Raw genomic sequence first — 15,127 nt, forward strand, 5'->3', positions numbered from 1 at the left:
CTTGTATGTTTGAGGAATTGTAATTATGGGATTTCTGTTTTGAATTTGGCAACCTGCAATTTCACTTGCTGTTTTCGAGGTGGGACGCTACCTGTCCCACTGGTGCCAGACAGGTTAAAGCAGGTTAAAGCATCAGACAAGTTCTGTACGTATATTTGATTTTATAAAAATGTATTCGTGGATGTTGATGTGTCTTGCTGGAAGATCCACTTATGGCCAAGTTTCAGCCTCCTAGCAGAGAGGTAACCAGGTTTGGTGGCAAAAATATCCTGGTAGTGGGTAAAGTTTTTATTTATTTTATTTTATACAGTAATTTTTGCTCATCTCTATCAAGGGTATCAATAAGTAGTTGCTTATTTTGATAACTAGTTATTTGACTGAATCAGGAATACAGATGTGGAGTAGATGTAGAGTTTGTTTTAAAATCTCATTACAAATCTGAACTATTCAAACAACACTTGTTGCTCTTTGTACGTGTTGATATAATATTAATATTTAATGGAGAGGAAAAAAACGTTTCCCTAAACTGCTTTATAGTATTATAATTCATTGAAGGAAAAAAAAGGTTTTCCCTGCGTTTACTCCTTCCAGACAGCAGATGGCGATATGTGTCTTTCAGGTGATGTTTCTACTGTGACGTATAATTTAGTGGACGGAACGCTTCTTCAACACCTGCAGCCACCTCTGTATCTCGCTAGACAACAAAGTCGGAACATTCAAGATCTTTAGACAATTTCGTGGTTTATTTGCCACTATGATTTAAACATACGTATGTGGAAACAACTAGCTACCTCATTTAATTTTATATTTACGTTGTGTCAATTAGCTGGCTGGTTAAATTAGCACTAGTCTAGTCGCTAATGCTAATTAGCTATTATCCACGACCATGAGTTCACTAAACTACTCTCCTGATAAAGAAGAGGACGTCTGCTGGACGGAGAAAGAAGCTCTCGTCAAAGAGGAGGAGGAAGAGGAGGCTGTTACAATACAAAATCAAGTAGAGGGTGGGGCTGTTACCGTGAAAGAAGAAGAGAAAGATGCGTTCAGAGTGAAAGAGGAGGAGGATGTTACAGTAAAAGAAGAGGAGGAAGAGAAAGAGGAGGAAGCCGTTTTTGGAGTGGAGGAGGTTACTGTGACCGTGAAAGAAGATGACCACGTTTTTTTAATGAAGGATGAAGAGGGGGAGATTACTGTCACATTAGAGGAGGAAGAAGAAGAGAAGACTGGAGATCTGATTAACACCAGTAAATACAGTGAGTACTGTCTTAAAAAATAGGGGCACAAACTGCAATTGTTGAACTCGTGTGATTTTTTAAATCTACACTTGAATATGTTTTTGTACTATATGAATCGTTCATGACGTCCTCCAGTGATTTTTACTTTTTACTTTTCCTGTTGAAAAGTGATATATAAATACATTAAAGTATAAACACACTAAAGGGAAACACATATTACTTTGAAAATTGCGTTTAATAGACAACTGCAAACATTAAGTAGTTGAGTATTCAAGGAGTTGGTTTGATAGAAAGTGATGATGTCATGGACACTTCAAGTAGTAGGGCATTCAATGAGTTGGTTTGATAGGAAGTGGTGATGTCATGGACACTTCAAGGAGTTGGTTTAGAGCTACAACAAGGAAGCAGTGACAGATTCCAATGGATATTGATGTTCAAATGCTACAGCAATTATGAAGGTGAAAAGGTCAATCCAGAGGTATAATCCACAATAAAACTACATAAAACAATGATATTAAATGGTTGAAAACTGTATCTTAAAACGGCGTCTTCTATACAGGCACCCATCATCTGTTCCATGTAGACTTCAACTGACCCCGTCTTCCCATAATCCAACTAATGAAACGCACCTACAATTGGCCACGAGAGGTCATGACAAACAGAGGGATATTCTGTATACAAATAAACAACTTCCATACAACGCTGTACACAGTCAGCATTTCTATGTTAATTCTATATAATATAAATAATTCTATAAAACATTCTATTCAATATCAAACATATCTACAAATACTTTTTCTTTCTGATACCAAAATGAGACAGTCATTAGTTATATTTCTAAATGTCTCTAACAGATATAATCTGGACATCAGACAGTCATTAGTTATATTTCTAACATATATAATCTTGACATGAGACAGTCATTAGTTATATTTCTAAATGTCTCCAACAGATATAATCTGGGCATGAGACAATCATTTGTTATATTTCTGAGGTTGAGAGACAAAAGCACTGGTTGTTCATTCTATTGTTTCTTGCCAATCACACTGGTTGTTCATTCGATAGTTTCTGGCCAATCACACTGGTTGTTCATTCTATTGTTTCTGGCCAATCACACTGGTTGTTCATTCTATTGTTTTCTAGCCAATCACACTGGTTGTTCATTCTATTGTTTCTGGCGAATCACACTTGTTGTTCGTTCTATAGTTTCTAGCCAAGCAGAAAATGTTGCTGTCTCATCCATTCCCTACGGCAGGTCAGAGGTCGCATTTCAGAATGTCAACATTGTTGCTATGGTGGCTTCAAACAACGTCCCAATATTCTAATTAGCCACTTGGATATGTTCTGAGGGAATTGATGAAGCTACAAAGAGGGGGGTCACCAACAAAACGTTACAGATATTGGGAACCATTTAATCAATTTTTACAACATTTATAAGGGTGATTTTGCATAAAAGTGAACCTGAACCACAGTGATAATTATCCTTAAAGGTTCAATATGCAGAAATCTCTCCACCATTTGATAAAATTGTGATATTTCGCCTGATTTCAGTATGTCTACACTCCGAGCTTGTTTTGTCACAATCATTGTATTATCTAAACCGCTGTTAAATATATTTTCCAAAACCTCAAATATTTTCAACAGTTTGAAGATAAGACTCAAAAACAACACTTAAGATTTGGAAGCATAGACATACCGCACATAGATCAGATCTGTGACTTCTTAGACTTGCTTTCAATGGTCACCTAAAAAGTTATATGTTGCAGCTTTAAGGCCTATAAACAGGTCATTGCATGAATTCTGATCATTTACAGAGCAGGTGGCCACGTCTCCAAAAGGCTTTTCAGCCAATCATATTTAATTTCTTTTAGAATGGGCTTCCCGGGTCTTGTTTTCCACTCATAGCTGGTGATGTCATCGACATAGCTGTCCCCCAGTATTAGTTATGGACATGTTAATGAAACAGTACAGGCCCAATGGAAGAGTCTTGAGTGTTGTTTTAAAGTATTGTAAAGATCGTGGGGGACAGGCAATGTAACAGTACAGACCCAAAGATAGGGGGGTTGACTGGGACAGGCAATGTAACAGTACAGACCCAATGGAAGAGACAGGCAATGTAACATCCATAAAGGTTTTAGGAAATGTAAAACCTGCACCTGACATCAGATCATCTTGAAACTTACTCTGGAAAGTGAAATTTCATCAAGGTTTTATAATAATTCCTGATTTTCATTGTCAGTATGTTTTATAAGGTTTATAATTAGTTCCTGCTTTTCATTGTCAGTATGTTTTTTGAGCTTTATGATGTCAGTGTAACATACATAACGGTTGTGGATGTGATGGATCGTATCTTCTCTTCAGAAGCTGTTCCATTCACCACATTCAGTGTGCTTGTTCTGAGATATTTTCTTCAGACTTCTACTGAAGCAATTGTTGATAACTTGAAAGTTACGTGTTCTAGCTAAGATTCTCTTTACAAACATATTCTGAAGTCAGAGGTTGGAATCGCTTCAGGGAACTGAAATATATGCTGAAATCTGGGGTTTAAAATCAGTTCAGGAAACTGAAATATATGCTGAAATCTGGGGTTTAAAATCAGTTCAGGGAACATAAATGTATAGTGAAATGCATTTCTCTACATTGCAGTACTGTTTTTTAGACAGAAAGATGAGAAGAGTGTTCATCAACAATCTGTGAATAGTCCTGCAGTATATTTTCCAACTGAAAGCCTCCAAAATATCCTGACTTCGTCCCGTGTCTAGAAAAGTGGATTGGCACTATATAATAGTACTAATAACAGTAACATCTTATTTGTAACACACATTTCAAATAAGTGGCACAAAAATATATGTATAATAACATCAAATCAATAACAACATCAAATCCTTAAATATCAAGCCAAATGGTGGCGACTCAGAAGAATCTAGAATCTGAAATCTATTTCGATTTAACACTTTTTTGGTTACTACAAAATTCCATATGTGTTATTTCATAGTGTTGATATCTTCACTAATATTCTATAATGTAGAAAATAGTCAAATGTATAGATAATAAACAGCGAGTAGCAGCAGTGTACAAAACAAATGGGGGGGGAGGGCAATGTAAATAGTCCAGTTGCCATTTGATTAATTGTTCAGCAGTCTTATGACTTGAGGGTAGAAGCTGTTAAGGAGCCTTTTGGTTCTAGACTTGGCGCTCCGGTATCGCTTGCCGTGCGGTAGCAGAGAAAACAGTCTATGACTTGGGTGACTAACGATTTTATGGGCTTTCCTCTGACACCGCCTATTATATAGGTCCTGGATGGCAGGAAGCTTGGCCCCAGTGATGTACTGGGCCGTACACACCACCCTCTGTAGCGCCTTACAGTCAGATGCCGAGCAGTTGCCATACCAGGCGGTGATGTAACCGGTCAGGATGCTCTCGATGGTGCAACTGTAGAAACTTTTGAGGATCTGGGGACCCATGCCAAATCGTATCAGTCTCCTGAGGGGGAAGAGGTTTGGTCGTGCCCTCTTCCTGACTTTCTTGGTGTGTTTGGACCATGATAGTTTGTTGGTGATGTGGACACCAAGGAACTTCAAATCCTCCACCTGAACCACTACAGCCCCGTCGATGTCAATGGGGGCCTGTTCGGCCCGCCTTTTCCTATAGTCTACGATCATCTCCTTTGTCTTACTCACATTGAGGTCTCTGACCTCCCTATAGGCTGCCTCATCGTTGTCGGTGATCAGGCCTACCACTGTTGTGAGCAAACTTAATGATGCTGTTGGAGTCGTGTTTGGCCACGCAGTCGTGGGTGAACAGGGAGTACAGGAGGGGACTAAGTGCACACCCCTGAGGGGCCCCAGTGTTGAGGATCAGCGTGGCAGACGTGTTGTTGCCTACCCTTACCACCTGGGGGCGGCCCATTAGGAAGTCCAGGATCCAGTTGCAGAGCGAGGTGTTTCGTCCCAGGTATCTTAGCTTAGTGATGAGCTTCGTGGGCACTATGGTGTTGAACGCTGAGCTGTAGTCAATGACCAGCATTCTCACATACAGTGGGGAGAACAAGTATTTGATACACTGCCGATTTTGCAGGGTTTCCTACTTACAAAGCATGTAGAGGTCTGTAATTTTTTATCATAGGTACACTTCAACTGTGAGAGACGGAATCTAAAACAAAAATCCAGAAAATCACATTGTATGATTTTTAAGTAATTAATTAGCATTTTGTTGCATGACATAAGTATTTGATCACCTACCAACCAGTAAGAATTTCAGCTCTCACAGACCTGTTAGTTTTTCTATAAAGCCCTCCTGTTCTCCACTCATTACCTGTATTAACTGCACCTGTTTGAACTCGTTACATGTATAAAAGACACCTGTCCACACACTCAATCAAACAGACTCCAACCTCTCCATAATGGCCAAGACTAGAGAGCTGTGTAAGGACATCAGGGATAAAATTGTAGACCTGCACAAGGCTGGGATGGGCTACAGGACAATAGGCAAGCAGCTTGGTGAGAAGGCAGCAACTGTTGGCAGAAAATGGAAGAAGTTCAAGATGACGGTCAATCACCCTCGGTCTGGGGCTCCATGCAGGATCTCACCTCGTGGGGCATCAATGATCATGAGAAAGGTGAGGGATCAGCCCAGAACTACATGGCAGGACCTGGTCAATGGCCTGAAGAGAGCTGGGACCACAGTCTCAAAGAAAACCATTAGTAACACACTACACCGTCATGGATTAAAATCCTGCAGCGCAGGCAAGGTCCCCCTGCTCAAGCCAGCGCATGTCCAGGCCCGTCTGAAGTTTGCCAATGACCATCTGGATGATCCAGAGGAAGAATGGGAGAAGGTTATGTGGTCTGATGAGACAAAAATAGAGCTTTTTGGTCTAAACTCCCCTCGCCGTGTTTGGAGGAAGAAGAAGGATGAGTACAACCCCAAGAACACCACACCACCAGTGTTCCAATATCAGACCACACAAACACCAGTGTTCCTATATCAGAACACACCAGTGTTACTATATCAGACCACACTAGCACCAGTGTTCCTACACTGCTCAAAAAAATAAAGGGAACACTAAAATAACACATCCTAGATCTGAATGAATGAAATATTCTTATTAAATACTTTTTCCTTACATAGTTGAATGTGCTGACAACCAAATCACACAAAAATGATCAATGGAAATCAAATCAACCCATGGAGGTCTGGATTTGGAGTCACACTCAAAATTAAAGTGGAAAACCACACTACAGGCTGATCCAACTTTGATGTAATGTCCTTAAAACAAGTCAAAATGAGGCTCAGTAGTGTGTGTGACCTCCATGTGCCTGTATGACCTCCCTACAACGCCTGGGCATGCTCCTGATGAGGTGGCGGTGAGGTGACTAAAGCATCCGCCAACTCGGACTAAAGCATCCGCCAACTCCTGGACAGTCTGTGGTGCTACGTGGCGTTGGTGGATGGAGCGAGACCTGATGTCCCAGATGTGCTCATTTGGATTCAGGTCTGGGGAACGGGCGGGCCAGTCCATAGCATCAATGCCTTCTTCTTGCAGGAACTGCTGACACACTCCAGCCACATGAGGTCTAGCATTGTCTTGCATTAGGAGGAACCCAGGGCCAACCGCACCAGCATATGGTCTCACAAGGGGTCTGAGGATCTCATCTCGGTACCTAATGGCAGTCAGGCTACCTCTGGCGAGCACATGGAGGGCTGTGTGGCCCCCCAAAGAAATGCCACCCCACACCATGACTGACCCACCGCCAAACCGGTCATGCTGGAGGATGTTGCAGGCAGCAGAACGTTCTCCACGGCATCTCCAGACTGTCACGTCTGTCACGTGCTCAGTGTGAACCTGCTTTCATCTGTGAAGAGCACAGGGCGCCAGTGGCGAATTTGCCAATCTTTGTGTTCTCTGGCAAATGCCAAACGTCCTGCACGGTGTTGGGCTGTAAGCACAATCCCCACCTGTGGATGTCGGGCCCTCATACCACCCTCATGGAGTCTGTTTCTGACCGTTTGAGCAGACACATGCACATTTGTGGCCTGCTGGAGGTCAATTTGCAGGGCTCTGGCAGTGCTCCTCCTTGCACAAAGGCGGAGGTAGCGGTCCTGCTGCTGGGTTGTTGCCCTCCTACGGCCTCCTCCACGTCTCCTGTTGTACTGGCCTGTCTCCTGGTAGCGCCTCCATGCTCTGGACACTACGCTGACAGACACAGCAAACCTTCTTGCCACAGCTCGCATTGATGTGCCATCCTGGATGAGCTGCACTACCTGAGCCACTTGTGTGGGTTGTAGACTCCGTCTCATGCTACCACTAGAGTGAAAGCACCGGCAGCATTCAAAAGTGACCAAAACATCAGCCAGGAAGCATAGGAACTGAGACGTGGTCTGTGGTCCCAACCTGCAGAACCACTCCTTTATTGGGGGTGTCTTGCTAATTGCCTATAATTTCCATCTGTTGTCTATTCCATTTGCACAACAGCATGTGCAATTTATTGTCAATCAGTGTTGCTTCCTAAGTGGACAGTTTGATTTCACAGAAGTGTGATTGACTTGGAGTTACATTGTGTTGTTTAAGTGTTCCCTTTATTTTTTTGAGCAGTGTAGATCAGACCACACCAGCACCAGTGTTCCTATATCAGACCACACCAGCACCAGTGTTCCTATATCAGACCAGACCAGCACCAGTGTTCCTATATCAGACCAGACCAGCACCAGTGTTCCTATATCAGACCACACCAGCACCAGTGTTCCTATATCAGATCACACTAGCACCAGTGTTCCTATATCAGACCACACCAGTGTTCCTATATCAGACCACACCAGTGTTCCTATATCAGACCACACCAGCACCAGTGTTCCTATATCAGACCACACCAGCACCAGTGTTCCTATATCAGACCACACCAGTGTTCCTATATCAGACCACACCAGTGTTCCTATATCAGACCACACCAGTGTTCCTATATCAGACCAGACCAGCACCAGTGTTCCTATATCAGACCAGACCAGCACCAGTGTTCCTATATCAGACCACACCAGCACCAGTGTTCCTATATCAGATCACACTAGCACCAGTGTTCCTATATCAGACCACACCAGTGTTCCTATATCAGACCACACCAGTGTTCCTATATCAGACCACACCAGCACCAGTGTTCCTATATCAGACCACACCAGCACCAGTGTTCCTATATCAGACCACACCAGTGTTCCTATATCAGACCACACCAGTGTTCCTATATCAGACCACACCAGTGTTCCTATATCAGACCACGCCAGCACCAGTGTACCTATATCAGACCACACCAGTGTTACTATATCAGACCACACCAGTGTTACTATATCAGACCACACCAGTGTTACTATATCAGACCACACCAGTGTTACTATATCAGACCACACCAGTGTTCCTATATCAGACCACGCCAGCACCAGTGTACCTATATCAGACCACACCAGTGTTACTATATCAGACCACACCAGCACCAGTGTTCCTATATCAGACCACACCAGTGTTACTATATCAGACCACACCAGTGTTACTATATCAGACCACACCAGCGTTCCTATATCAGAACACACCAGCGTTCCTATGATGGTCTCCACACCTTGTTATTGTACTAGCTCCACTACTATACTATGATGGTCTCCACACCTTGTTATTGTACTAGTACCACTACTATACTATGATGGTCTCCACACCTTGTTATTGTACTAGCTCCACTACTAGTACCACTACTATACTATGATGGTCTCCACACCGTGTTATTGTACTAGCTTTACTACTAGCTCCACTACTATACTCTGATGGTCTCCACACCTTGTTATTGTACTAGCTCCACTACTATACTTTGATGGTCTCCACACCTTGTTATTGTACTAGCTCCACTACTAGTACCACTACTATACTATGATGGTCTCCACACCTTGTTATTGTACTAGCTCCACTACTATACAATGATGGTCTCCACACCTTGTTATTGTACTAGCTCCACTACTATACTATGATGGTCTCCACACCTTATTGTACTAGCTCCACTACTATACTATGATGGTCTCCACACCTTGTTATTGTACTAGCTCCACTACTATACTATGATGGCCTCTACACCTTGTTATTGTACTAGCTCCACTACTATACTATGATGGTCTCCACACCTTGTTATTGTACTAGCTCCACTACTATACTATGATGGTCTCCACACCTTGTTTTTGTACTCGCTCCACTACTAGTACCACTACTATACTATGATGGTCTCCACACCTTATTATTGTACTAGCTCCACTACTAGTACCACTACTATACTATGATGTTATTCACACCTTGTTATCAAATATATTTTTATAAAGCCCTTTTTACATCAGCCGATGTCACAAAGTGATATACAGGAACTCAGCCTAAAACCCCAAACAGCAATGCAGATGTAGAAGCACCGTGGCTCCCCAATTAAGGTTCAACCAGCTGCCTGTAGTTGGGAGGTAGTTCTGTAGTTGTATACAGCCAGACTGGAAGGGTTCATGCAAAGTGTTGGTAGAGAGGTAGTTCTGTAGTATCTAGTCAGACTGGAAGGGTTCATGCAGATTGTTGGTAGAGAGGGAGTTCTGTAGTATCTTGCCAGACTGGAAGGGTTCATGCAGATTGTTGGTAGAGAGGGAGTTCTTTAGTATCTAGCCAGACTGGAAGGGTTCATGCAGATTGTTGGTAGAGAGGTAGTTCTGTAGTATCTAGCCAGACTTGAAGGGTGTCATGCAGATTTTCTCAAGGTTGGTTTGATGGAGGCAGTTTTAAGGGAATTAGCCACAGTGCCTGAATTAAAGTGATTTATGATTGTATGATTCTTGTGGGAATAGGGTCCAAGGGGCAGGTAGTTGACCTCATATAATTGACCATTTCAGAGACCGATGTTGGGGTTTTCAATGAGAATATAGTGAAACTGCAGCTGGGAGGCTCAGTGTGAAGCAGAGGGCAGGTCTGAATCACGGGGTAGATTGTACAGTGAAACTGCAGCTGGGAGGCTGTGTGAAGCAGAGGGCAGGTCTGAATCAAGGGGTAGATTGTACAGTGAAACTGCAGCTGGGAGGCTCAGTGTGATGCAGAGGGCAGGTCTGAATCACGGGGTAGATTGTACAGTGAAACTGCAGCTGGGAGGCTCAGTGTGATGCAGAGGGCAGGTCTGAATCAAGGGGTAGGTTGGACACTGACGTAAATGCTCTTTATTTTTCGGATTTGGGGATTTGAAAAATTGTACTTTATTCAAAGGAGGCATTAGCGAGTGGTTGAACTAATTTCTTTACTACAGAAAATATAATTAAAGTGTAACTTGGTAAAGTGTAACTTGTGTGTTCAGTGCCTCTTTGTAGTCAGTCTGGTGATATACCAGGGCCTGGGCATGCAGTCTGTTGATAGTCTGTTGGCCTGGGGATGCAGTTAGGTTTGTTTTCCTCTAGCTGTTCCCCAGTTTGCTCCCAGCAGCATTCATAGAACGTAGATCACTGTTAAACTAGGCTGCAGAGCGTTTGTTTGACTGAATGAATATGACATTGTCTTAAATGCAGCGTTAAAATGTTAAGTTTTAATTCTCATCCATTACAAAAAGAGGTGCAGCGAAATGCTTATGTTTCTAGCTCCAACGGTGCAGTAATACCTACCAATACAAATCAATACACACACAAATCCCCAAGATAACAAGAAATAAATGAATAAATATCAGCACGATGTCAGACTTCGGAATTTAAATATTTAAGCAGAGCGGTGGCCAGCGGTCAAAGGCACTGCATCTCAGTGAGGCGTCACTACAGTCCCTGGTTCTAATCCAGGCTGTATCACAACCGGCTGTGATCGGGAGTCCCATAGGGCGGCGCACAATTGGCCCAGCATCGTCCAGGTTAGGGGAGAGTTTGGCCAGCCAGGAAGTCCTTGTCCCATCGCGCCCTAGCAACTCCTTGTGGCGGCCGGGCCCATGCACGCTGACTTCAGGTGCCAGCTGGACGGTGTTTCCTCCGACACATTGGTGTGGCTGACTTTCAGGTTAAGCGAGCAGTGTGTCAAGAAGTGCAGTGTGGCTTGGCAGGGTCGTGTTTCAGCAGTGTGTCGTGAAGTGCTGCTTGGCAGGGTCGTGTTTCAGCAGTGTGTCACGAAGTGCAGTGTGGCTTGGCAGGGTCGTGTTTCAGCAGTGTGTCAAGAAGTGCAGTGCGGCTTGGCAGGATCGTGTTTCAGCAGTGTGTCAAGAAGTGCAGTGCGGCTTGGCAGGATCGTGTTTCAGCAGTGTGTCAAGAAGTGAAGTGCTGCTTGGCAGGCTCGTGTTTCAGCAGTGTGTCAAGAAGTGCAGTGTGGCTTGGCAGGGTCGTGTTTCAGCAGTGTGTCAAGAAGTGCAGTGCTGCTTGGCAGGGTCGTGTTTTGGAGGACGCATGGCTCTCGACCTTCGCCTCTCCCCGGAGTCCGTAGAGGAGTTGTAATTGGATTAAACAAAATTGGCGAGAAAAAATATATAATACACTCGTACTGAAATCAGATTTTTCAATGACCTGGCAGATGTGTCAAACCATGTAAACACCTGCAAGACTTCGGTTAGAAGTGAATCACCTGCCTGGACATCCTAAGAACCACACAGAGACCTGCATTTTGAAGTCGGTTTAATAATACTTGTAAAACCTGACTTCAGGTGATTGAGGGATCTAGTCTAGATTAAACATCATATGAAGTTTTATCATGTGGAGGTTACATTCAGGTCTCTGTTTAATAAAATAATTGGTTTGTCTTTGACAGGAGAGAGACCAGACCCTCCTTCTGACAGCAGGAAGAGTCCTTCAGGGGAACCAGACCCTGAGACGTCTAAACCAGCAGGACGACATCACTGCTCCCAGTGTGGAAAGAGTTTTACTCAGTTAGGGAGCCTGAAAACACATAATAGAATACACACAGAAGAGAAGCCTTACCACTGCTCCTTGTGCGGAAAGAGTTTTAGGTGGTTAGGGAGCGTCGAAAGGCATGAGAGGACACACACAGGAGAAAAGCCTTTCCAATGTTCCCATTGTGGAAAGAGTTGTACCCAGTTAGGGAGCCTGAAGGAGCACGAGAGAATACACACAGGAGAAAAGCCTTACCAATGTTCCCATTGTGGAAAGCATTTTGCCCAGTTAGGAAACCTGAACCAGCATGAGAGGACACACACAGCAAAAAAGACGTACCACTGCTCCCACTGTGGAAAGAGATTTACCCGGTTAAGGTACCTGAAAGAGCATGAAAGAATACATACAAATACACAGGAGGAGAAGACATACCACTGCTCTCATTGTGGAAAGACATTTTCCCAGTCAGAGGACCTGAAATCACACGAGAGAATCGAGAGGCTGTGTTCTGACTTGTGTTTTTGACTGAGAATGTGTGTTTTTGTTTGGGCTGTCAGACTTGAGATAACTTTGTAATGTTAGTGCATCCATTGTCTGAAAGCGTTGAAAATACACTGAAAGCATCCAAAATGCATACTATATACCGCTAAAATCTACAATGCCATGTAAAAACAAGATGACATGGAGGTTAAATAAAGTGTGCTTTATCAATGTAACATATTGTGACCCCGTCCACTGTGGGGCTCTGTAGAGTCATAATATCCATAACAACTACAGGTCAAACAGGGAAATGGTTCCAATCCTTTTTCCAACATTAATTTTTCCCACAGGGCTGTGTTTTGTTTAGGCTCACCCTGGTGTGATGTTTTGATAACCATGTAAATCTCTCTAAGACAAGGTGACTGAGGGCATACCGTGTGTTGTGAATGTATTGTAATGTTTTTAATATTGTATAACTGCCTTTATTTTGCTGGACCCAGGGTGGGTATAATTTGTGGAACGTTCCAACAGGAATCCGTTCCAAAAACTTAGTAAATAACAAGGTTGCCAACAAACAACGCATACAGAGTCGTATAACAGTAGAATGAGATACCGAATAGGGAGTGAGCTATGTAATTACGTTTTTTCACTCACCACGTTTATTCTGAAAAAATGTATCGTCGTTCTGGTGGCCTCCACCATTTCTCATTCGTTGGTTTAGTTATTATTTCCGGTGTTCCTGCATTTGCCGGTGAACTCTGTTGCGCCTCAATTGGGGAATCGCTGTGGTTGAAATGTAACTGATGACCGCAAGCCCCAGTATTTTATTAGCTAGGTGGCTTGTACACAATTGTTACCGATGATTCTGTATATACCTACTCGTACTGCAGAAACATACATTGTATTTTGCCAAGTTCTCTCTGTGTTAATCCTGTTTCCCAAATATAGCAGGTAACTTGTGTCGATGTTGTTGAGTTCATCTTGCCTAGTTAAATAAAGATTAAATAAATTAGAACATTTAAAATATATACTTTGACCTATTTCAGGTAACCCCAAGATGCTTGATTCACTACAGCTGCTTTCCAGGCGTTTTTGCTTTACATCCCGACTTTTGAACGTATGTTTATTGGACATACAGTGCCTTGCGAAAGTATTCGGCCCCCTTGAACTTTGCGACCTTTTGCCACATTTCAGGCTTCAAACATAAAGATATAAAACTGTATTTTTTTGTGAAGAATCAACAACAAGTGGGACACAATCATGAAGGGGAACGACATTTATTGGATATTTCAAATATATCAATATTTTTAACAAATCAAAAACTGAAAAATTGGGCGTGCAAAATATTCAGCCCCTTTACTTTCAGTGCAGCAAACTCTCTCCAGAAGTTCAGTGAGGATCTCTGAATGATCCAATGTTGACCTAAATGACTAATGATGATAAATACAATCCACCTGTGTGTAATCAAGTCTCCGTATAAATGCACCTGCACTGTGATAGTCTCAGAGGTCCGTTAAAAGTGCAGAGAGCATCATGAAGAACAAGGAACACACCAGACAGGTCCGAGATAATGTTGTGAAGAAGTTTAAAGCCGGATTTGGATACAAAAAGATTTCCCAAGCTTTAAACATCCCAAGGAGCACTGTGCAAGCGATAATATTGAAATGGAAGGAGTATCAGACCACTGCAAATCTACCAAGACTTGGCCGTCCCTCTAAACTTTCAGCTCATACAAGGAGAAGACTGATCAGAGATGCAGCCAAGAGGCCCATGATTACTCTGGATGAACTGCAGAGATCTACAGCTGAGGTGGGAGACTCTGTCCATAGGACAACAATCAGTCGTATATTGCACAAATCTGGCCTTTATGGAAGAGTGGCAAGAAGAAAGCCATTTCTTAAAGATATCCATAAAAAGTGTTGGTTAAAGTTTGCCACAAGCCACCTGGGAGACACACCAAACATTTGGAAGAAGGTGCTCTGGTCAGATGAAACCAAAATTGAACTTTTTGGCAACAATGCAAAACGTTATGTTTGGCGTAAAAGCAACACAGCTCATCACCCTGAACACACTGTCAAACATGGTGGTGGCAGCATCATGGTTTGGGCCTGCTTTTCTTCAGCAGGGACAGGGAAGATGGTTAAAATTGATGGGAAGATGGATGGAGCCAAATACAGGACCATTCTGGACTCCTGATGGAGTCTGCAAAAGACCTGAGACTGGGACGGAGATTTGTCTTCCAACAAGACAATCATCCAAAACATAAAGCAAAATCTACAATGGAATGGTTCAAAAATAAACATATCCAGGTGTTAGAATGGCCAAGTCAGAGTCCAAGATTCAAGTCCAGACCTGAATCCAATCGAGAATCTGTGGAAAGAACTGAAAACTGCTGTTCAAAAATGCTCTCCATCCAACCTCACTGAGCTCGAGCTGTTTTGCAAGGAGGAATGGGAAAAAATTTCAGTCTCTCGATGTGCAAAACTGATAGAGACATACCCCAAGCGACTTACAGCTGTAATTGCAGCAAAAGGTGGCGCTACAAAGTATTAACTTAAGGGGGCTGA

The 15,127-nt window shown here is 42.9% G+C and overlaps 1 protein-coding gene across 1 annotated transcript; it reads left to right on the forward strand.

The window, feature by feature from the left end:
- Positions 1-342: 342 nt before the first annotated feature.
- On the forward strand, positions 343-13,565 carry LOC110507336 (zinc finger protein 239). The gene is made up of 2 exons (XM_021587259.2): positions 343-1,253; positions 11,998-13,565. Exons 1-2 carry the CDS (start codon positions 887-889, stop codon positions 12,603-12,605), a joined length of 975 nt encoding a protein of 324 aa, XP_021442934.1. The 5' UTR covers positions 343-886; the 3' UTR covers positions 12,606-13,565.
- Positions 13,566-15,127: the final 1,562 nt, after the last annotated feature.

This window comes from Oncorhynchus mykiss, chromosome 27 (genome assembly GCF_013265735.2).
Source record: "Oncorhynchus mykiss isolate Arlee chromosome 27, USDA_OmykA_1.1, whole genome shotgun sequence".
NCBI lineage: Eukaryota > Metazoa > Chordata > Actinopteri > Salmoniformes > Salmonidae > Oncorhynchus > Oncorhynchus mykiss.

Bases quoted from the DNA above. Each gene is read 5' to 3' on its own strand.
- LOC110507336 (XM_021587259.2), top strand. From the start codon at position 887: ATGAGTTCACTAAACTACTCTCCTGATAAAGAAGAGGACGTCTGCTGG. The intron at 1,254-11,997 runs GTGAGTACTGTC...TGTCTTTGACAG, and splicing joins GATTAACACCAGTAAATACA to GAGAGAGACCAGACCCTCCT.